General features: G+C 38.1%; 1 protein-coding gene across 3 annotated transcripts; it reads right to left on the reverse strand.

Annotated features, from left to right (window-relative positions):
• Positions 1–909: 909 nt before the first annotated feature.
• On the reverse strand, positions 910–24,723 carry slc25a12 (solute carrier family 25 member 12). Of its 3 annotated transcripts, XM_036569741.1 has the most exons (19): positions 24,094–24,574; positions 23,948–24,004; positions 23,783–23,836; positions 19,781–19,926; positions 18,370–18,485; positions 17,450–17,589; positions 17,090–17,236; positions 12,497–12,635; positions 11,633–11,726; positions 10,523–10,607; positions 10,200–10,281; positions 9,137–9,295; positions 6,997–7,049; positions 6,824–6,904; positions 4,568–4,708; positions 4,019–4,157; positions 3,627–3,785; positions 3,241–3,331; positions 910–2,949 (listed from the first exon to the last, which is right to left on the reverse strand). In XM_036569741.1, the coding sequence occupies exons 2-19, from the start codon at positions 23,948–23,950 to the stop codon at positions 2,748–2,750; spliced, it is 2,031 nt and encodes a 676-aa protein (XP_036425634.1). In that variant the 5' UTR covers positions 23,951–24,004; positions 24,094–24,574; the 3' UTR covers positions 910–2,747. The 3 variants fall into 3 exon arrangements, with proteins under 3 accessions (XP_036425634.1, XP_036425632.1, XP_036425633.1); XM_036569739.1 differs by lacking the exons at positions 23,948–24,004; positions 24,094–24,574 and adding an exon at positions 24,683–24,723; XM_036569740.1 differs by having other exon boundaries at positions 23,948–24,574.
• Between the last annotated feature and the right edge of the window lie 761 nt (positions 24,724–25,484).

Here is a 25,484-nt window from a genome sequence, read left to right on the forward strand (position 1 = left end):
AGGCTGCTTCCTGCAGAGATTTTATGTTTTCTTCAGCGACAATCTAGAGTTTTCTTTCAACTCACTGAAAGGATTTCCCTGTAATGTGGAACAGCAAGTGGAAGTTGGGAAATGTATTTTAAGGTCATAATGTTAGTATTTATAAGCAGATAAATGTTGTGTATGACATGGAGAGGGAAGGTAGATGTATTTAGCTAGAAACTTTGACCATTACAGTTAGTCAGGTCCTGTTGACTCGGCTGTTTTTCAGACAGTTGGGAAAACGCCTAGAGCTATAATTCACATTAATCCACTAGACACAATCACAACTAACAAGCTTCATACTGTACTTTTCCTCATAAAGGTCTTCAGCAGCTTATTCAAGCTCTAATTTCTTACAAGCTCCTCAATGTGTAGGTTTGTTTACTACAATAGCAGCAATACCCACCACATCATCAGCACTGTTTAATACTATATTTAAGTAAAATAATTGATGATCTTTATTCCATGTTTGGATTGAAGTGTATTTGTCCAAGACTTAAAATTCCTCATTGTGAACTTCTTATGTTGCCACTTAAACCCTTTCACTGATATGGAAGATTTTTGTATCAGCTTGATTTCTTATAGACACAGTCATGTTTTAAATCTAATCCATGTACAAATTTCATGTTTATCTTTTTTGTGTTCATCTAGTTGATACTTTCTATAGATCCATTCTGAACCAAAGCTACACTGCTAATGTCTGTATTTTCATTTTTCTAAGCTGCATTTTCTTCTCTTTTTAAGTAGGAATTTTAATAAGCTGAACAAACGCCAGCACCTAAACTCTGCTTCAAATACTTGTTTGAAGTTTCTTGTGGATGATGAGAACAAAACTTGATATTGGAAACAGACAAACAAATAAACGAATAAAATGAGTAAAACACCAAGTCTTGGTTTAAAATTCAACCGTATGATTTACTTCCATAAAATACAAGACTGAAATGCATTTAAATTATTTTCTAAACATCAGATTATCCATGATACATATTTTGTTTGCTTTTGTTTTGATCAGTAAATCTGGAAACCTCTGTACACCATCAGTATGAGGCAGAAATGAGGGCGAGAGACTATGACTGCCTCTCTCTCTCTCCCACATCTCTGTGCAAAAAAGATGTACAAATATGTACAGGGCATGTGCAAGCTACGCAGAGCATGATGAGAAAAGCATGAGGAGCACTATTGCATGCTTTCTTTAACACAGGAGGAACTTCCTAATGGCAGCGAAGAAAAATAAGACTGAGAAGGAAAAAGGCAGATTAAATGCAGCATTTACACATGCAGGGTGGATTCAGGTCAAGTGGAACACGAGGAGCAGCGTTGTGTTTTTGCTGCCTGCCTGACTGTATAGAGACACGTTTACTGGCCATTTCCGAAGTCCTCTGAAGGTGATAGAAGACCGCAGGACATATTTGCAGGCATTGAGTGTGCACTAAACAGACATGATCACTAAATCTAATGCAAATGGACCTTATAAAAAGACGGCTAGATTAAAAAAAAATAAATATAAAAAACAATCAGACAGCACTAGCATCATGTGCTTTAAATGTTGGTTTAATAGCCACATGTTATGCTATAAGACAAAAAGAAAATGATGCACATGCTCTTCAATTTTTTTTTATTTATTATGTCTCTATTTAGTTTTTTTGGGGAGGAACATTTTTGAACTGCAATTTAGGAACACAGAGGGAAAAATGAGACTGCACTAGCATAATTTCCTTAAAATACTTGTTTAATGTTCTCTGATTATTGGAAATGGAAAGGAAACATTGCTTGTGCTGTCTGATTTTTATGTCCCTTCGTTTGAATGAAAAGTTAAAAGGACAAACCGCTCGAAAATCCTTATGTTCTATTGCATTACACATTTGTTTTGCGTCTATGAGGGTCATAAATTAGGAACTTGGCATTAAAATGTGATGCTAAAGTAGTATTCGGGGAGAGGTGATCCATTTCTCAACAGCAGTAGTTCTGGAATGTAACAGTGTCCAAGGGAAAAGGCTCATGGAGGCGAAATTCTAATTCTAATGTGGCCAGTCACAAAACCAGTAGAAAGCCAATCAACAAACGGACTACAAAAAATGATTGTCGCTTTAATTTTAACCAATTCAATTAATTACTTAGAAATGTGTGTCCATGTATAATCAGAGGAAAATGTTAACAAAGAAATAAATTAATAAAATGGTTGGATCACTATTGCTTTTCAACCGGAATTGTTCATTTCATGCTAGATATATTTTAGGACATTACTTTCATAAAACGGCATCATTAAGAAAGCTGACAGCTGGTGAATACTCTCCTAGCATCCCACTCAAACTGAATTCACCCTGGATTTTGTGGGATACCCTTTTTCCCCAGGAGTTTGCTTGCTAAAACATTCCCAAAACAAAAAAAAGTTCATTATAGCCACATAACAGATGATTGGTCAGTGGCCTCGTGGATACTTTATACGGTCATTTCATTTTTTCATTCAGATGAAAAAGGAAATGCACAGCTGGCATTTACACCAGCATTTGGAGTGTGAAAGTAATCCATTAGTAAATGTTCAGTTATTACAGAACAGGCACTGATGAGTGGTTGAAAATGGTAAATATATCCCACACATCTCCCTCACCAAACAAACAAACAAACAAACAAACAAACCAAAAATAAAACAGGAGAAAATGGAGTGACAGCCTGGATGATGGAGGCATGCAGCCACTGGATGACAGGACAGGAGTGGGCGGGGCTTTTTAGGAGGCTGGTGCCTCCTCCTTGCTGGGCTGGATGCTCACGACCCCAGAGGATTTGAACTTTGGCAGGTGAAGTCCGAACTTGCTCTCCACGCCGGCGAAGGTGGCTGCAGCGAGGCGGTATCCCCCCACATGCTCCGGGCTGACCGGGGGCAGCTCTGATATCCGTGACTTCGGAGTTGGCTCAGAACCAGACGGACGGCTAGAAGGACAGAAGAAAGACAGGTCAGATCTCACACAGCACAGCCACTCAAAGCTCTAACTCAAACCAATAACAGCTGAAACAGAGCTGTAGCTCCTCATGATTAGCTCTGATGATGCACTGAGCACAAGAAACACAGCACTTTTTTTTTTTGATATACTAAATAAAACAATTCTTGTTGAAACGTTATATTTTACTCATATCAGTTCCAACTTAACAGACAATTAGTTATTTTTACTCTAGAGTTTCAATGCTGCATTAAAAAAATAAATAAAAAAAGTTAACACTCACTGCCCTCCGAAGTCAACGTAGAACCACCTCTGCAGGAGCTCATAAGTGACCAGGGTCACACCAAACTGTGGAGAGGAGCGGAAGACTCGAGCTGGAAAAGTAAAAAAAAAAAAAAAATTCCATAAATAATAATAATAAAAAAAAATTTATAAAAGAGAGAGATTCAGGCATGTTTACAACTGCTTAAAAGTTTTTTCAGGACACTTTTGGAACGTTCTATTCGTAATTAAAGACGTGTTTTGTAACTGAAGTTTGCTTCTTTAATGTATCCCTCAAATTACGAGGATAAGTCTGAATTTTGTCCATTTGTGTCATTAACATTACGCAAGCAGAAAATAAAAATAGAAAATTTGTACACATTTTAATGGGAGTGTGTGAGTTTTTACCTCCTGCTCCTTTCCAGAAGGCTCTGAAGCCCTCTTCCCTCAGGATCTTCCAAAAGCAGTCAATAACTCCACTGTATGTAGTCTGGCCAGCACGTGCCGCTACCTGCAGTCGTGTTTTGATGACATCAGCAGGAGTAACCAATGAGGCGGCAGGGACACCTGGAAAGCAAAAATTCAAAGAAGTCAAAATTATCCAACAGTCGTCCGGCATTACTTGGAGAATTCAATTATTGAACTGATTCATTCAGTTAAATTATTGAATTCAAATATACACAATCTCTCACTCACACACACACACACACACACACACACACACACACACACACACACATATATATGTGTACACACGATAAGGGGGGAAAAAAAGGCTGACATGTCCAGGGCAGCTTTACCTGCAATGGCTCCTGCGGTCAGCAGCTGCAGAGCCCCAAGTCGGCCTTCTTCATCAGCCAGGTAAGATTTAGTGTGGGCGTATACAGGGAAATAGATGGCAGAGAAGGGGATATCACGCAGGAAACAGGCTTTAGCACCCTGCACAAACACACACTCACATCACTAACGGGACATATATCCATACATGCACATAGTGGTACAATTTTTACTTGATAACGTGGATTAATAATTGATAACACTGATTATGAAAACACGAATGCATTGCTTGTCTATTTATCACTTACTAAAAACAACATTATGTTCATATAATCAACGCAGTGATTCTAAAAGATTGTAGTCAGAAGTTTAGGGGCCAATATGGCTTCTACTGTTTCATTAGACCACAAAAGAAGAAACTACTAGTCGCACAGATGGAACACAGAATGACTGGGGTGGCAAAGTGAGAGGAACTGAAGAAAGCAGAGGAGTTAGATTAGTCGATTGCTCGAATTATAGTTGAGAGAAAAATCGACAATAGAAATAATCATTACTTCGCATGGCTAGCGTACCTTGTAGAGGCCAAAGAAGCCGAGGTCACGGACGACACTTAACGCGCTCACTCTGGGCCCTGTGGTGATCTCCCCAGCAACCTGCAGACGGATCTTCACGATCTCCAGAGGATTGGTGAAAATCACCTGAGAGCCACCAGCCTAAAATTGACATGTTAACACAATATAAGTTTAGAATGTCTCTACAGAAAGAGTTATAAATACACTGAAAAACACATCAATGTGAAAGTAACATCCTCAATACTACAATCTAAAAGTGGCAACACACATGCAGTGAACATAAAAATCAGCTACAAAAATAACATTTAATAATACTTAATATGTACAATATTATTATAATAGCTTGGTGTATTTTATCTTAGTGTTTATATCTATATTCCACTACTATGTTTTTGTGTACTATAAAATAATTCTGAATTACACCAAAATTAATAAAATCCAATCATTGTTAAACTGGTTTCCTGAAGAATCTTAATCATTGCGAGGTTAAAGATTTACACGAGCAATGGAAGAGACACAAAAGAAATGCACAACAATAGCAACAATAACAATAGCAAAATATCTTGTGAACAAAAATCCCACACATTCATATATATATATATACATATATATATATATATATATATATATATATACACACACACACTTAATTTTTTTGTGTCACTACTGGAACTTTTCTGTTCCAATTCATCAAGCCTTAGAAAAACAAAATACTGTGATACATATTGTGTATTGCCTATGTATCAAGATATCATTTTGCCATATCGATCAATTTGGTCTTTTAACTCATTCAGCAAATTCATTCAAACATTATTCATTCTGTAAAACCAAGACTGACCCAAGACGTCTTACTACAGGAAGGGAGGCATCGTGCCCGAGTAGTGGGGCAAGTTGCCCCTTTTAAAGATTATTTTTTGTTTTTTGCTTAAAAAATTTGCTTTAACTAAGCAGAACTCTCATGACTGATTTTAAGAAGCTAAACTAATATCAACTTAATATTTTTTTTCGTTGTGATAAATTATGTCACAATATGCATTTCTGAGAATGTTGTTGATATTATCAACACTTAAAACACTGACCAACTGCATGATTCCTTACAAAGAGATCATAATTACTCGTTTAACTGGATTCAGTACTATGAAGTTTGTTTTTTTTATGTGGCACTAAAGGCTCCATTTTGTCCGTACTAACTTATAAATCTCAGAAAAGCTATCATGACAATATCTTAATATGCTGTGATAATATTTTGGCCATATTCCCCACTCCTAGCTTAGCATGTGAAAATTGCTTTTCCTCTGCTGCATCACTCACTACAGTATCCTAACCTGCCTCTGGAAGCAACATCACAAGAACTGTGAGTCAGGAGCTTCATGAAATGGGTTTCCACAGCCAAGCTTCACAGCCACAAGCCTAAGATCACGATCCACAATGCCAAGCGTCAGCTGGAGTGGCGTAAAGAGCAATGCCACAGGACTGGAAGCACTGGACATGTGTTCTCTGAAGTGATGAAACATGCTTCACTATCTGGCCGTCTGATGGATGGTTTGGCGAATGCCAGAAAAACGCTACCTACCAGGATGTGTCCATAGTAAAGTTTGGTGGAGGAGGGATAATGGTCTGGGGCTGTTTTACAGGAGTTGGGTTAGGGTCACTGCTTGACCTCACAAATGCTCTACTGACTAAATGGGCATAAATTCCCACAGACATATACTCCAAAATCTTGTGGAAAGCCTTCCCAGAAGAGTGGAGGCCGTTACAGTATATTTTGGCTTGGACCCGGATTTTTCTGTAAAGCTGCTTTGTGACATCACCTGTTAAATGTAAAATGCGCTACATTAATAAACTTTGATTTGACTTTGACTTTAGCCATATAGTGTAAATGTCAGTTCTCAATTGTCAGATTTTTTAAACTCAGGCAAAAAAGCAGAAAAATTATGGGTTGATGGGCAATGATACCTAGAATATTTTGCATTTTTGTTGCTTTTGCTCCATTTTACATGCTTCTTTCCTTTTTCTTTCTCACCATGATGTTTTAGTGTTTATGAACCAGTTCAACTTGCTATATAAATCAACAAATCAGTCTCAGCAAAAATGTTGGTAAAGCACCGGATACCCTACATACCACTGTATTGCCAGGCCCAGAGCTGCACATACAAACATTGCAAAACAGCAAAACTCAACTACTGAATTTTTTAAAGCACTGCATGTACACCACGTCATCCCTGCGTGAGCTCCACCTCACACTGCAGTACTCACACATCCACCCGCAAGGATTTCCGCTGCCAGAGGGATGGAGCCGTCTTTTTCGGACCATTTGTCTCGCACAAAATCGTTCACCTACAGGAAAAAGACATACAAGCTTAAATTCCCAAACTCCATTCAGAGAAGTTAATGAATCATCAGGGCTCATGTGGTTAAGGCCGACTTACAGTGAGTTTAATGGCTTTCTCTGGAGCCACACCAAGGAGCTGGGGCACAAGGCCTAATGGAAACATACAAAACAAGATGACACAAAGCAAGAGTCTGGTGGAGGAGGAGGGGAAAAAAAAAAATCTAGTTTACCCAACTTTCTTTTTTTTTTTACCCCAAATGTAGTCATTCAGCCTACGCAGGGAGCAAGATGGCACCTGTGTTTGTGTTGGGAAGCCGCTGTTCACGTTTTATTGTTTTATGTGCTTGTGGTATCATGTTTCTCTATTGTGACTATATTTTCACCCCAGGTTATATTTGTTGCAACTGTCCTTTCGTGTTTTAATTACATTCTTGTGTGTTTTTTATTGCTGTGCAGCACTTTGGATCAACAACTGTTGAGTAAAATGAGCTTAATCTACAAATGTTATGACATACTGTTATCTATGAAAATAAACAAAGGTACAGACAAAATTTAGTCTTCAAGATGGCTACTATTTTTAAACTGTTACATACTATTGTCAGTTTAATGCAAAATGCTAAAGCATCAGAAATACCATAATAAGTGCATAATTACGTGCTACTATCAAGCTTTAGGCTGAAGCAGTGATATTCAGAACAGGCTTTAAGTTCAAATCTTTTAACGAAGCCATCACTGTAAACTCCAACATGCCAAGTAAAAATGTGTTACCTAAACGTCTGATAAAAGCTTTGCTCTCTGAGTTTAAACTATATGAGATGAATATGCAACACTGACTTTCTTGTTGCACTTTCTAATGCAGTGAACCGCTGTGCCCAAATCAAACAAGTCAAACTGAGCCGCACATCCAAAAATCTGACTCAGATTCGAAACCACCTACAAATGTGGCTTGAATTGGAACTGGAATTTTTTCAATTGGAAAAAGCTGAAAAAACATTTCTTTGTTGCTTTATACAGTTCAGACTGCAGAAAATCTTTCCTTCAAGGCGTTTGAGATTGTCGAACAACTGCAGTTTAAAGAAAGCGTGTGATGAATTCTTGCGTTCAGTTTGCAGTGTTAAGTGGTGAGTTACATTAGATTCATTCAGAAGATCATTTATCTGTCTGTTTACTACATTAGCCTTGCAGCTCCAGTGCAAAGCCAAAGAAGGAAAACTTAAATATCAAGCCTGTCTTGGCTTATCGACTACATGTGGGGTAAAAAATGTAAAATTCAGGGTAAGTCTTCAAGGTTTCTTCTCGGTCCTCAGGATTTCTCGTCCAGTTCACGTTTCTGTTCTTATCCAGTTGCAAACACACCTGAGACAGATAATTAAGATTTTACTGCTTCCTTTTTACCTGCCACAGGTGTGTTTGAATCTGGCGTAGAAGTGAAAGAGGGACCATCTTCAATGCGATTCTTAACATGCCTTAACCAACTCACCATTCGGATGTGCGTCACACCTACATTACACAAGTGTGCACTCGCGGCAGAAGGAGAGGAGGGGGCAGTGAGTGGATTTTTCTACTGGAATGCACTCACCCTCAGCTAGGCTAGCCTCAGTGAGCTAATTAGCTAGCCAAGCAAATGTAAGGCAAAACATTTCTTTGAAAAGCTTTAACATAACGTACATAATATTTATGAATAACTGAATTGTCTGACTATAATCTCTGGTTTGGGACCGTGGTGTAGTGCCTTTTTTTGTTGTTTAAGTCATGTAGCCTTTAGCTTGCTAACTAGCGAGCCAGCAGAGCAACATGAAGTTATATCAGCTGTCATTTACAACAGATGGAGTAGTTTGCAAACCAAATGTTACGGTTTTGAAATATCAAGCACTTGCATATTTTTTTACAAATATTATTGCAATTGTTTACAACTATTGATTAAAAATGGCTCTGTCCTCAGTTTTTTTCCCCACTTTGAAAAGGAAAATGCATCAGGTCACAATACTTTTCAGTAAATTTGACCACTTTAGGTCTTTCTTTAACAGTTGCACACAATGAACACAAAAGACAATGAAATTAAATTATTTAAAAAAGACAAGCATCAGCTAAAATTTAACTACTGTGACAACACTAGGAACAGGGGGAGTGAGCAAGGGCATTAAAGGGTGGCTGAAATGTGCTGGATTGAGCACTTCCACCTTAAAGCATTTATAGAATTTTAATTTCTATAATATTACAGGGATGCAGCAATTTACCTCTGTAGAAGCCAAAGAAACCCTCGTACCGGAGGACTTTCTTGGCACAGTCGAAGCTGTTCTTGTACATGAGCTCGCCTACAAACGAGCCAGTGGAGCGCTGGTTCTGCATTCTAGTTTTCACCAAGTCGATAGGGTACACCGCTGTGGCACCCGTAGCTACAAACACACGCAAACACACAAAAGTTCAAACAGGTTTACATTCAATAAAACACATATATTGATCTATTTTGACCAGAATAAAAGCACTGATCTACAGTAAGGTAGAAACTTGTCCTATGAGAGTATTTAAAAGTGCTTTAAAGGCTGAAACTGAAGCTGTGGGAGGCTAAACTCCTGACACTATATTCACCCACTTGTTACACGCAGACTACACCTCAAAATGACAAGCCAAGTTGCTCTGATTAATGTCTTAGGCTGCATGGCATAACTGACATTATAAGAATGTTTAGTCCAGGTTCCGTCCTTTGGTCCATCTGCACTGCAAGGTCTGTGTTTTCCTGCTCTAGCAAAGCGATACATGATATCAGAATCATTGGTATCTGGAGATGGTTGCTTAAAATGATGGAAATATTATTAAAATGTTGCTTTGTCACGGGAATCCAGGTGGAATCGGCATCGGCCGGCAACTTCCATATCGGTACACACACACATACACACACATATATATATATATATATATATATATTTATATACATAAAAAATTAAAATGATTTAGTGCCGAGTAATACAGGAAATGAATAAAAAATCATTATACTGATAGTATTTCTGTTTTTCAGCTTTTCTTTTTTAAGGTGGCACTACTGTTTTGCTGTGGCATTTTGTCCATTACAACTTGTTCACTAACCTCAAAAAATATTGAGACGCATACCATGTATCATGAGAAGGTCTTCAAGAGTCAAGTGATATTACACTACATTTTTGCCAAACTGCCCATCCCAGAAGCACACTTTTGATTCATACTTTGTTAGCTGAAGATGTGACGCACGTGCAGGGCTGGAGTTGGAAAATTCTGGTTTATTATTAGTGCACTAAATGCTCTGGTCTGTGTATTATGTCTCACCTCCAGCAATGGAGCCTAGGGTGAAGCGATATGCTGACTCAGCAGCCTGCAGCCACACCGGACGAGAAGCATCGCCATGCATCTATGAGAAAGAGAGAAAAACAGAGAGACCTTTTATGTCTCTGGATCTTTTTTTATTTGGCGAGATGTGATAATCGGCTACAAATTAACAGAGGATGATGAAGCCAAGCAGGTCATCTCAGATAACCGCATGAAACTGCAGCTGCCTACAAACTTGACATGGTATAATTATTCATTTTTGTGTGCCACAAGACCAGATCTTGAAGTGTTTGGACACACAGACAGCCCCTTCTTCCACCTACCTGTCTCTGTACTTCTGCCAGATGATAGGGCAGTGCACCCTCCTCCAGAGGAGCTATCCTTTCAATATCTGCCAGGTTCAACCTCCTGCAAAACACAGGAAGGAAGGAAAAAAACATAAATAGAATTCTATTAAAGAGATGCCTGTAAAAATCCCACAATTCTGTTTCTATGCTTGTCATTGTTCCACCTTTTCCTAGGAAGCACTACAAATAATATACTGTTTTATCCCTTTTTTAACAGTTAACTAATACTAATTTTATCACTAGCTACTGCAGATGTGTTGATCTGCAGATCTACAATAAGAACAGTGCATTAAGCGTGACACTACACAACCTTTACCCTGATTTTAGCCCCAATTCTGAGCCCGGCTGAGTCTGTGCCAGTTGGCTCTAGTCTATAGCTTTTGGAGCAGCCGTGTAGCTGACTGGGAGAGAAAAATCTGGTAGTGTATGAGGGGCACAGATGCAGATTTTTTTTACTCGCAGTCACATTTCAGAGAAGCCAGAGTACACAAATCACATCTGATGTTTTGGCCTGACTCATAATCCTCCAAAAGGCAATGAAAGAAGAAAATACAGAATATAAATAAAGAAAATGGTGAACATGTGAAGCTTTTTAATAAACTGAGATTAAGGCTTGAACAAAATTCAGTGCACATGCATCAAAACCCCTAAAAACTACCACACAAATCAGATTTTTACATTCATGACCCTCACTTAAGTATGTTTCGCTGTTGCTTCTTTACTGTGTCAGCACAAACAGCTACAGCAGAAAGCTGATCCACATTTGTTTAATTGCTTCTCCTAGTAACGGAAGAATGTGTTCAAGCAGGTTTGGTTCGGTTCAGCAACACCTCAACAAAAGTTGTGCAGCGTGTGATCGCCAATCTTTCACTTGCTCAATTAAATCTGCAGGAACCAGTCGTTTAGCGCGAGATGCCATGCTAAGGGCTTTAGAAGTCATGTTGTGTATCCACGGCTTTATAGAGACAGATAAAAGTACTACTATTTAGTTGTTTTGATTTGTTAAAACTTCACTTTGAGGTGTGTTCTTTACACCCATTTTATGTTTTTAACAAGAAACTGGTAAAGATGATTAGAGGGACTTACCCGGTTTGAGAGTGGAGGCCTGAGAGCTGATAGAGAATATCAATCTCCATGGGAGTGATCTGACCAAACTTATTAGCAGCATGAACAAACTCTTCTACAGACAGACCGAGAAAGGCAGATGGACAGAGAGATATAGAGAGAAAAACCAACAGAGAGGAGGGCAAAATATATAACACATGGTTAGAGAGTCTTGCCCTGTTACAGCCCAGTTCACACCAATGCAGCTCCATCTCTAACTGGGACATCAATGCAATCTTCCAAAAACAATCATCAGTAGTTATGAGGTCAGTCAACCTTAAAATGGTTAAGAAAAAGAACTGACAATCCATATGAAGCAGCATAAATGGAGAGAACAGAGATTCCTAACAACCACACACTAGTATACTACACAAAATTCACACTGAAAAATGTACGACATTGTTTAAATTACTGTATGTTTAGGCCTGTCACATTCTCGAATTTTCTGTTGACTACTGATTGTTATCTAAATAATTCTGATTTACGATGTCATTTTGTGTATTTTATGGCTTTTTGACTTTTATTTGCATAAACTGGCTTATTAGCCATCTTGCTTAAATAGAGCTTTACTTTCCAGAAAACAAGAGATGATATACTGCACTGTACTGTGTAGTAAGTGAGTACAGTAACAGTTTTGTTCTTTGGAGCATGTGGCCTTGTAGGCTTTAGAAATCAAATGGCAAACTTGTAAAACCTTCTGATGAAAGTAAATGGATGAACTCCAAAGAGCTGAATACATGAAACAAGATAAAGGTTGTAAAAGCCTCAGCTGGTAGTATGTGTAGTGCACTATGTAGAAAGTAGAGAGCCATTTCAGATTTGGAGCACAGATACCCGTTTCTGTACCTTTAGTGACGAGTGTGTCTTTGCGGGTCCCGGCAAGTGTGCTGTAGATTTTGCGGATGAGCTCCATGTTATTGAGGAGTGAATTGAAGGCATTGAAGTAGGAGAAGCTCACCATGTGAGAGGTTCCACCCCCGGCTACCTGCAGGAGGAAACACACGTCTGTTAGGTTACGTTTACACAGCAGGTAAAAGAGGCCCAAATCAGATCTTTTTTTCATATGTGACACAGATGTGTCAGCAAGAAAAAGCACTGAATGACATTTTCAATTCCGAATTGAGACACTTATGTGTGGTACTAAAGTCCGATACATATCCGACATGCAGCAATGCGGCTCAGTCTGCGTGTGTTTGTTACGCTGTACATGGCTGCCTGGGTCGGCCACTCGGGCAACGCTGCACTGCAGCTATGAAGCTTCGGCGTCAAAGAACAGTTAAAAGTCTGAAAGAAAAGTTTAAAGAACCAAAGAAGTGACCGCGCCCTTCTTACGGCGAGCTCATACACATTCTGGGTGATGAGCCCAGCTGTCAGCCATCGGAACGTCATGATGGCTCCTGTGATGCTGGTGAAGATGAAGCTGATCCTCCGGGAGCGACTGGCGTTTGTTGGCGGTCGTGATTGTTTACCTCTGGATGAGCTGTGAAGCAGCGTGACACATTGTTCTTTGGCGCATGCGGCTCAGTTTAGGAGCTGATCTGTTCAGATTGTCACATACAGATCACATTTAAAAGATAATGTAAACAACCAAACAAAAAAATTTGGGCCACTTTTACCTGCTGTATTTACCTGCCTAAGAGTCACTCATAACTAGATGGGTATCGTGAATTAATTTTAAAAACAGTGAGAAGTGATTTGGTTATACCAGGAATGACTTGTCTAGTTTTGATTCCGATTCTGTCTCTAAGATTTATTATAACGGTTAAACATTTTTCATATCAAATGTTTCACTTAATATTTAGACAAATAACTTTTAGCGCAATAGAGACTCTGATGCTAGCTAAAATGGAACAGTAAAGTCAGCCAGGTATTTTTCAAGTTCCACTGCTTTCAGTGTTCAGCTTCAAAATGCATGAAATACAACAAGCTTGCAGTGGTGGAGAAATTAAAAGATTAAGATAAACATTATAAATTTCTAATTATTTTTCTCAAACTGTAATAGGATTACTTACTACTTCCTGGAAAAACGAATCCGACTACTCATTACTTTACTACCAACGGGAAGACAAGATAAAACCCCCACCGGAATAACTGGACTTCTAACTGGGCATGTTTGAGTGAAGATGGGGCCTTTTCTTCAGTAAAGGGAGTTTTAGACAATTGTGTCATATTGGCAGAATTAGAAGCTTGCAGAGTTCACGGTGCTCGCGCTGTGCCAGTCATATTTACAAAGCTGCAGTCAGCTCTTACAGGTAGCACATGCACATACAGACAACGATAACTTGACTGAAATTTATAATTTAAATGTATTGTGATAATTATTAGGGATGTGTATGGGTACTTGTTTAACCATTCGAGATCCCAGTCTCTGAATCCTAAAATCATTATTTTGGGCATTTTTTTGTTTTATTTTCCTTTTAAAATTATACAACAAACAATTCAGTAAAACATTTTTTTTCTTTCAACAGTACAGTTAAATCTGGTGAGTTCACTTGTATTAGCCACTAATTACAGATATTCCACTTAGTGACTATGAAATGGAGTGCCATAACATCAGCACATTGCCAAGGACACGTTGTTAAGGACGTGACAGGCTCTACTGTAGCTTGATTACTAATCGGGCTACCTACTCTAGCTGATGTTAGGTTGGTCCAGAAATAGAGAAACAGTGAATGTTACATTGTCCACCTGTCAGACGACAACAGTCCTCATCAGCACAGAACGTTGTACTGTTAGCTGTGTTCGTCTGTTAGCTCCTCTGAAGAGTTAACTCGTTTACTAACAGTACTGCCGACTAAAAAAAAGTAAACCTATAATAACAAACTATAATGTGGGCCGAAATCCATTTTTCCCCTTGTTTTCTCCTTATTTGTGATTTTCCTTAACTTTTATGGGTCCTCGAATGTCAAAATTTGTTAAAATGCAGGGAAACAGGGAAAAGTAATTACACAACTGCTGATGTTGTATGTGGTGAAAAATGAGACCTACAGTATTTCATCTACAGGCAGACCACTGTTAATGTGAAGTTTAGACAATCCGTCTTTAAGCTATATAGAAGTCCCTGAATAACAAAAAAAAAAAATACATAAACTACATTACTGTGAACATTTAAGCCCAAAATTATTCATACCCATACCAAATTTTGATTTACAGTGATTTTTTTTTTTTTAGTAGGTTTCTTCTGGCTGGAAATGACAGACCCTAAGACACTGTGGTAGAGATTTAAAGGAAAATAATAACTTCTGTTTGTTTTTCACATTTTTACAAAAAAATGTCACATCCAAAACGATTCCTACCTTCACTAAGAAATCAAAGGCAAAGCCTTTATTTGCCATTACAGCAATGAAACAGTTCTCATAATTACTAACAAGCTTTTTGCACGTCTCCACTGGGATTTTGGACCAATCCTTTTTGCAACAATCTCCAGGCCTTGGGCTGGGCTGGGCTGGGCTATTCCAAAATGTTGATATTGTTTTCTGTTAACAATTTCTTGGCCACTTTGGCTGTATGTTTCAGATCATTGTCTTGCTGCAAAGTCCAGTGCTGCCCAAGGCCAAGTTTTTCTGCAGGCTGTCTGATGATCTTTGGATTCTTTTTTGGCCTCTTGCACTACCATTCTTGCCAGCGGAAGGGTCACTTTTGGGTTCCTACAACACAGATTTTTCACAGTATGGAACTCTTTGCACTCTGGCCACTGGCACTTGAAAAAACTTTGAAATTGCTTTATAGCCTTTCCCTGTGTTGTGAGCTGCCACAATGCACAAAAGGAGGTCCTCACTAAGCTCTTCAGTTTAAGCCATGACTTGCAATACACAAGTAACTGACTGAAGAACTACTGAATCAGCTGTTATTTATAGATGATTAAAATGCTCTAGAACATGACAGAAATTACCATGACCATTTGGAATGGTACAGAAGTTTGCAGATTCTCAAAACCTTTGCAACAATTTCAAAGGGTATGAAAACTTTGGAGATGGCATTTTGATAAAAACGTAAAAAAAGAAAGAAGAAAAATACATATATATATATATATATATATATATATATATATATATATATATATATATATACACACATACATATATATATATATATATATATATATATATATATATACACACATACATATATATACACATACATACATACATACATACATATACATATATATATATATATATATATATATATATATATATATATATATTTTATACACACACAGATCAGGCATAACATTATGACCACCAGCTTGTTTCTACGCTCATTGTCCATTTTATCAGCTCCACTTACTATATAGGTGCACTTTGTAGTTCTACAGTTACAGACTGTAGTCCATCTGTTTCTCTGCATACTATTTTTAGCCCCCTTTTACCCTGTTCTTCAGTGGTCAGGACCCCCATGGACCCTCATTGAGCAGGTACTATTTGGGTGGTGGATCATTCTCAGACAGTCTCTCGTCTCTCTGCAGATTTAACGTACCATGAAACCAACTGCACTGCTTATAAATGCGAATAACGCATCACTGCTATGTGACCTGCAGTCTGCACGCCGGTTCTCAGTCGTTGCGAAACAGGGCTTTCGCACTATGCTGCACACGTCCCGTCTCAAAGATACTTTACTGACACAGCAATCCCCCTCACCCCACTCTCTACAACAAGACCAAAACCGAGGGTTATAAAATCACTAAAGAAATGGGTGGAATAGCTGTAACGTGCTGCGTGGACACCCACTGCCACAGAATCTAATTTCACCGTAACTGTGCAGCTTCTCGTGCTCCAAACAAGAGCAGTGAATGAGGGTCTTCTAGTTCACTGGCCTCATCACTTCCATTTGTTTTATTATAAAAGATATTGGAAGTAAATTCATTATGGATCATTACAAATACTTTGCTTTAAAAGTACCAAGTCCTTTTAAATAACAACAACACCGAGTTACTTAGTCACTTTAAAATGTATATTGTCTCTACATTCTGTATATATTCTGTGTATATTTAATATATTTCAGTTGGTTTTTCTTGTATTTTTCTTTTTACTTATTTACTTTCTGTAGATTGATTATCTGAGCTTCACCACAAGCATTTCAATGCATAAATGTCCTGACATGTTGTGCAAATGACAAATAAACTTGAAACTTGAGCTCACACAGTGAGAAAATATAAATGCTATATAGAAAAAAAAGATACATCGAGATGCATCGATAATCGTTTTATAATCGCAGCCCTCTGAATTGTAATCGAATCGAACTGTGAGGTGCCTAGAGAATCCCACCCCTTATATATATATATATATATATATATATATATATATATATATATATATATATATAAATGAATATATGAATAATTTCGGGTTTAACTGTACCTCTAACTTTGCCTTAACAGCACATTCACAGGCACTTAGACATATAGGAACACAAGCACAGAGACACCCTGACACTTACTGAGACCAGATTTTCTTCAACAAATGTAGTCAGCATGTGGTGCCTGATGGTGGACATGATGTCACTGAAGTCCATGGCTGAGATCACTCCAGTCTTGGCTTTGTCCTTCTGTGCAAAGGCCTGCCGGGCATGTTCCAACTGCAGCTCCTACGGAACATCAGAGGAACAGAGGAGTGACCGCAAATTTCCTTCAAATCAGTAGCAATGAGTTGACTGACAGCTTTATTTTTCTGCTTGTTAAGATTCTGACTTCAGATTAATTCTACATTAGACAAATACAGAACACGGAAGAGTCTAGGTTATTCTAAAAATTTCTTAAATGTGTAAAAAAAAAATTACAGCACGTAATTGCATGTGTACCTGTAGAAACTGGGTGAACTCCAGGTAGCTGAGATGTTTGGTTCGGTCATGGCCAAAATGAAGACGAATAAACTCGCAGTCCCAGTTAAAAGGGATGTGATGATGGACCGTCGTCTGACTGAAAATATCACGCACGTTTTCTGCAAACATACATATACACACAGCACTTTACACACAAGCAGCATCCAAAAAACTTTTTTTTTTATAGCAAAAAAGTTTCCAAACCTCGTCTCATTTTCAAGCCCGTATTAACTGTTGTTAGGAGCCAAAGCCTAGTTTGGCTAACAAATGCTTCATGAAGTTAAATGAAGCGTGCTGAGATAGATTTAAGCAAATCTAGTGACGTCTGGGAGCGTCACCGAGAAATTTGGAACCAAACCACTGTTCTTCCAACCAGCTCACAAGCTAACAAGTACTCTTTGTTTTTTTGTTTATTTTTTTAAAAACAAGAAATTCTTGTTTCTCATGTTCTTAACAATTTTCACAGGACATTTATTGCCTTATTGCCCAAATAATTAGATCTAAACAATTTAAAGATGCTTAAAACTTTTGCATTGGACCGTATATATATATACATATATATATATATATATATATATATATATCCTCACACCAGTGCTAAACATCTTATTTACTAGTGCAATGTTAACTATAATTATGCACCCCAACGTTTTGGCTTTTTGTTCAGTGAACAGTAATTAAAAATTCTACTTCTGATATATAAATCACATTTCTGTGTCTGCTTATTTTTTTGTGCTTGCTTTTATTTATTTTATTTATTTTTTATTTGTTTTACCATCCATGTTAAGACTAAACAAAATTGGAATATTGCGCTGTTTATGCACATCTCCTCAACCTCTAAACAAGTTTGCCGTATTTCTCTCTCTTGCACTCCTATACATACACAGACACACACTCACCAAAGGAAATGTCTCCAGTTCCAGTTTTATCAAAGAGCTGAAAGGCCACAATGAAGAGTGCGTCTGGCACACACAGGACTGACTCAAAGGCCAAAAACTCCTGGAACGAAATCAGCCTGGGGAGAGAGAGACATGCGCGCACATTAAACAGACACTGCTGTGAATACCAACACACATTTGCTGCAACAGACAAAAAAAAAATTAATATGCAATTATTAAAATATATATATAAGTATAACATCAATAATGCAGAGTACATAAAACCAAATACTGCAATTTACATTCACGTTTGAAATATGTTTTAGTACATTTTATACAGAATTTTACATGCAGCATGTTATCCTTAATTACTTCATGCATCTCATCGCAGTTATGCCTCCAGAAAGAGTGCTTTGGATGTAAAAGTTTTTTTTGATAATATTGAGGAGTAGTTTTGGCAGATTTGCAGATTTAGGCTAAATTACAAGTTTAAAGTTCTAAGTAGAGGTAAAGGAGCTCAGGATTCATTACTTCCACACTTAACCTCTCACTGATACACCCAGTGCCGCAACCCTGCAAGAAACAATCCAACATGAAGTAACAGCAACATGGATCTCTCCATCTTATACAAACATACACACACACACACACACACACATACATACACACACATACATACACACACATGTCATTACATAGCCAAACCGGGAACTGGATGATAACTAAAACTAACGTGGGGGTGTCAAGCAAAGGTCTGAAAATGGTTAAACAAACTAATTTATTCCAACATTAATGTATTTTTCCGACCACTGGCTTTCAGTGCTGTTTAAATATAAAACGTCTCTTTTTTTAATTTTCTGCTGAAGAACTTTGTCTCTTGATTAAAAGCATCTTTACCAAACAATTTACTATTATTTGTTAGCACTTCATCCCTGTAAAATTCTTAGCTCTCCTTCTGAGAATTTTGGTTTTCTTTGTTTTCATTTTCCATATTTATTCTTGCAGCCAACTGGACCTTCACTTGCAGTAGGTCTTTAATATGTATGACCTCATCTACCTGCGGATTTTGATTGGTTCTTACCTAGGACACGGGTGAAAAATATCACACAGTTTAACAGCAGTGCCAATCATCGACACTGTGACTTTATGAATATCTCTTATTTACCGTACTATATTTGAGTTTTATGAATCTGGCCCACTGACTTTAAAATTGTCTGTTTTTATACAGTTACTTGTCTATAGAAAATATGACTTCAATGTTGTTTACTTGCTACGTCAAACTCTTTAAAAGAAATCATCAAAGTAAGTGTTACATCAGTAGGAGAGATATTGGGATCCGGGTTATACTGACTTTCCTGTTCACTGTCTGGTGCATGTATTACACTGTTTTTGAGGATGTGTGTGTTTTATGTCTTGCCGATTTATTTCTTACCCATCCTTTGTAGTATCTGCCACTCCAGCCAGCAGCTGCACAGTTTTGGGATTGTGATGGATCTGTGTGTGGAGGCCCAAATACTTCTGCACAAAATCACTGGGGGTCATAAACCTCTCGCCATCCTTATCCACAACACTCGCATACTGAGACAGAGAAAAAACAAACAAAGATTTGTGCTGGTTTATTTCCTGCAGTGCAGCAGACTAATATCTGCAAAAACTGCTCACAGGAAAATACAAAAACAGAATAACAAATATTTAAACCATTTAGGCCTGACAGCAGCACAGTAAACATTCCTGCCGTTTGGATTTCCTCAACTGGAGCAATGAGAAATCAGAGGAAAGCCCCAAATATGAACCAGAAGTTGTTGCACAGCACTTTTTTTAATAACACTCACACTACACACTTCAACATGATGAACGACTACCAACAACATTTCAACATCAGTGTAGACTAACAACATAATCTCTGGCTAGTTTATAGCTGCATGTTTTAAGGCACAACGGCAATGCAAGTCCAACTTTCAGGAAAATGATATGGTTCCAGAAACAAACATAAATCCTTTATCCAAGCTCAAAATACCAGCGTGTATCAGAGCACTAGCGACAGATCGTATTTACACAAGTTCCAGCAACTTTTTCAGCATTTACTAAATTACATTTTATCTGTTTATTACAAATCTGTCCTTGTTAATTACACGCAGTCTATGCTGGTTACAAAGTTTACTTAAAGGAATCATTTAACAGAAAACTGAATTTTTATCACCTTATCCTAAAAGCCCCGTCTTTGAAAACTAAAAGCTCAGTCAAAAACCTGGGTGTCACTTTCGACAGTGATCTTAGCTTTAAGACCCATATTAGCCATCTCTGCAAAACAGCACTGTTTCATCTTAGAAATATTTCCAGGGTGTGTAAATGATCTCACTGGCCGATAGTGAGAAACTTATACATGCTTTTGTGTCTGCAACGCTTTTCTCTCTGATCTACCCAAGAGCTCTACTTCCAGCTTGCAGAGGGTTATAAACCACTGCAGCTAGAATCCTGACATGCACAAAAAGGTGGGATCATATCTGACCTGTCCTCGATTTTAAGATTCTTTTACTGATTTTTAAATGTCTCCATGGTCACGCTCCACAATACCTTGGTGACATGGTTATTAGGTAAGTCCCCTCAAGAGCCCTCAGATGAGCCTACGGGAACATGCTGGCTGTACTGGCCATTTGGCACAAAAGTGGTAAAGTGGCCTTCTTCCATTATAGCCCTAACCTTTGTAACTCCCTTCCTAATGACCTGAGTGCTCTGGAAGATTCTGGCATATTTAAAAGGAAGGTTAATACCCACTTGTTTAGATTAGCTTTTAATTAACATTTTATTCATTTTACCGCTTCCACTTGCATTTTTAAAATGTTTCCATTTCATTTTTTTGTTTTTACTCTTTTTACTGTTTGCATTTACATTCACACTTTGTTTGAAAAAGTGCTATATAAATAAAGCTTATTATTATTATTGTTTTTACCCACAATACAGGGCAGTTTATCAAAACAGAACACATTAACATATCAGTCTTAAATGTACAGTAACAAAAGATGGAAAAGTTGGAAAATAGTTATGTAAAAACAAATTACAACTGACTTGGTTTATAAAGCTACACAAACATTAAACATGGACCTTAGGAAAGAAAAAAAGAATAATGCAGGATTTGAGCCCTTTTTAACCAACATATCATTTAATAGGCATCAGCAACTTAATTCAAACCATTAGCCCCTTAAATGGCCAGGAGTTGCTGTCGGATCCAGGATTCCTCACTCGTATAACAATAAGGGGTCTGTTTAAGATGGATTAAGTCTAACACTTGACTACACGACATTCTGAATGGAGATTTTCTGTCCTGGAAACCAACCCAAGAAAATAAATCTGCATTAGTACATTTATATTGAGGATGCACAGTAATATCAGAATCACGGTGATACAAACAGATAACTTTAAAAATATCTGCATTGGGCAGATGTTTATATTTGCATTTGTAACCTGATAGGAAAAAACAGTATATTTATCTGTAATGTTAATCCAAGCAGGTCTCTATATTTCATAAATGTTTTTGTATTCACGTCGCTTGCAGCAGATACGTACATGAAAAATATCAGATATAGGCCTTGGCCCACAGTACCTATATTAGTGCATCCTTAATTTCTTTTCCCATGTAGTTACTGAATAAAAATTCTTGGTATGTCGTAAGCCTGGAAATTTAAAATGTTAAACATCACTAAATTATTTTGCATGCTACTATATTTATATAATCACAATTTCTCAGTCAATGGATCGGTTATGCTTTCTTATATTACAATCCAGAGGAACTAATTACTGACATGCTAAAGAAAAATTAACCAGCTGTACAATGTCCCCTGAACAGATGCTTCCTGACAAGCCCTAATTATGCTGAAGCATTTCTCCTGCCAATCTTCACAAGCATTTTCTTGAAAGGCTGCAATGTAGAAAAAACACGGTGGCAAAGAATTCCTCATATTTCCAACACGACAGGTTTCAGCTCCAACTACAAAGCAAATCAAGGCCACTTTAATCCTGTATGATCCACCTATTTTAGTTCCAGTGAAACTGCTTGGGAAAGAGGTGAAGAAAGAAAATCAGGAATGTGATCAGCAGCAGTCAAAGTTTGAGGTAAATGCTTTGTTTAAAATCCTAACCTACTACTGATTTAACCTGCCCTGAGAGAAATAGCTACCAAGACCTAAGTTGGCTTACAATTCACCAGCTTATTAAAATTTTCCTTCCACCATAAACGGAGCAGCACTAACTTGTAACTGCTGCTCCACTTAAAGTTTAACAGAACATTTGAATAAGAAACCCTATATCCAAAAAAAAAAAAGTTATATTAACATATGTATCGTAACGCCATTACTGGTTCTTTCTTTACTCTCTATCACAGGTCTAATGATTTTAGGATACATGGAGCTTTTCAGTGTTCTAGAAGTACTGACATATACATAATATCCTTAGAAAAACATGCTGTTACACAATGATGACCATTAAAAATGTGATATTGTTCCCTGAAGAGGGTATGTTAATTTATTTTCATTTACAAATCAACAAAACATAATTTGAGCAAGGCGGTTTATCTTTCTGCATACGACTGTATTACATGTTAAAGGCACAGTAAGACAAGCAGCCAAACACTAAAGGATAAAGAAAGGTTACAACTTGTTACGAAAAACCAAATTATGACTGCTTTTAGTAGGTAAACCCACACATCATAAGTTTTGAAGTGGACTTCAAAAATGTAGCACATGGACCTTTAAGATACTTATTGTATACGAAGACATGATGCAACTCAAGTGTATTGCAGGATCTTCTCACAAACCAAAAAACAACTTTACACTCATGATGTGCTTTAATTCTAGTGATGAGTATAAACAATATACAGCACATTTTGGCTGAATCACGTTAGCTCATTATGGCCCATGACAGGAGAATGTTCCTGTTCCACTGAGGAACTCAGCCGTTCTTAAGAAAAATTAAAACATCTTTTTTTGTTCTTTTACTCTGTTATAAAAGTAAGTTCTTGCTTTTTCTACATCGTTCATGTTATTTTTTATTTTTTATCTCTTAACTGTATTTGACTAATTTATTTATATTTTGTTTTATTATTACTTCAGAATGTAAAGCACCTTTCTTCATTTCATGACATGAAAGTACACTATATACATAAAATGAAATAAATAAATGACCACACATAAACCTCCCACCTGATACTCATCTATACCTCCGATAAAATATCATTCCATTCGGAAACATATATCGGTCATAGAAGAAGGACAGGGGAGATAAACCAAAACCAAAAACACCAACAAAAAAAAAACAGAAAAACACTATTATGGAAAATAGAGAACAGGAAAAATCAAATTAGGCCAAATCAGTGTTGATGTCTTAGAATAAAGTCACAGACTCAGTAATGGAATAACGTTTAACATCATCTTAGACTTACCTTCTGAAAGATGACCTTCAGCTCGTTCGGATCAGCCCTTTTGGTTGACTGCACCTGTAAAAGCAACAAGACTGCACTTCACACCTGGGCAGGAACAGATGCAAATTCTGCCGTTTTAAAATCCAGAGATTCAGAGAGTTCAAGTAAACCCATCTTAAACCATACCATGTTCAAAGACGTAAGTAGGAAGAGATGTAGGTTCTGTCTTCAAACTTTCCAACACTAGAAATACAAATAAACCCAATTTACACTAAACCCACTGACTCAGCTGCAGCTGACTGACCACTAACACTTAAAACCCGAGAACTAACCTTACTGCTGTTAGGAGCTCAGGCCTCTCGGTGCAGCCTGCAGATCCGACACCACAAGACCAACACAACTAGTACAAGGACATGTTAAGGTCCGTAAGTGCGTCTTACAAGAACTACAGCAAGTAAAGATAAAACAGGCTTCACAACTACCAGCTAACCTCGACGCTTTACTGCCTAAAACAAGGTAGTTAGTTTACCAAAACTCGCTTCAACCACACAAATTCAAGCTCCACCGCGGTCAGCAGGAGCGCTAATACCAGCACGTTTTCAACACAACCTATTCAATCCTGACAAAGGAGAAGCGAACAGCTCTGCACAAAACACCGCAGAGAACCGGGAGTAAACGTGTTTCTGCCCGGCGCGGCGGCGGCTTCACCTCATTACTGAGAGCTGCTTAAAGCGGCTCTGAAAGCAGGACTGAAGCCTCCAGCTGCAGCTACAGCTCACATCTCCACACACCCCGACCCCCCGACCCCAGCGACCCCCTACTCCCCACATCTACCACTCCCGACAATGATTAGATATTAAACAGGCTGTGAGTTTAAATAAAAAGCTAAATTTAGTCAAACGCCGTGTAAACCAGAGTCACCTTGGCCGCCATGCTGCATGTGTGACGTCACTGTCCTTCCTGATAGTTCTTTTGAACTGACTCACCTCAGTGAGTCAACTGAGTCGAACAGTAGTGATTCAGTCATCTGCGTGTTATTGACGGAAGGATTTCTATAAAATTACGTCATTTAATCTCAGAAGTTCAAATAGAATTTGTTTTCTGACCTGCTTTTTCATTCCTACTGCTTTTAACAGCAGTCTGTAGTCTGCAGTGTAGGCCTGTCGTTTTGTGGATTCCTCTAGTCCCTATGTAGCCCTGTATCGTTCTGTATAGTGCATACCGTGGGCCAGGGGGCGCTGTTCCATGCCACAGTGATTTCACTAGCCATCAAGCCCCTGGCCCTCAGCCACGGGAACAAAAATGAATCGGATCGGTTGAACCCTTCAAAAAGAATCGTATAAACTACTGAAACGAACCATTCGAAAGAATCGGTTCTGTAAACCGAATCGAATGTCTCATCGCTACAGCGCCACCGTGGTCTCGTGCTTAGACCGGGCCGGATGATAAACGCTGCATGGTGGGAGGCATTCATTTAAGCCCCTCCCGCCGCCCCCCAAACAACATACTGCATTATCTGCAATCTTTACTTTTATCAGAAAAAGTCCTCAATAAAATAACTGAGCTTTGTTCTTCACGGCTGATGTAAGAGTGAGGCTGTGGGTGTGGCTTGTGTGGAGTTTGCGCAATAGCTGTGCCCCTGCGAGAAAAAAAAAACATGAAGGGAAACTCATTCTAGTGTTTTCGGTTTAATCATATTTACACGGGTTTACCTTCAGCCAAG

Source organism: Colossoma macropomum, unplaced genomic scaffold (genome assembly GCF_904425465.1).
Source record: "Colossoma macropomum unplaced genomic scaffold, Colossoma_macropomum, whole genome shotgun sequence".
NCBI lineage: Eukaryota > Metazoa > Chordata > Actinopteri > Characiformes > Serrasalmidae > Colossoma > Colossoma macropomum.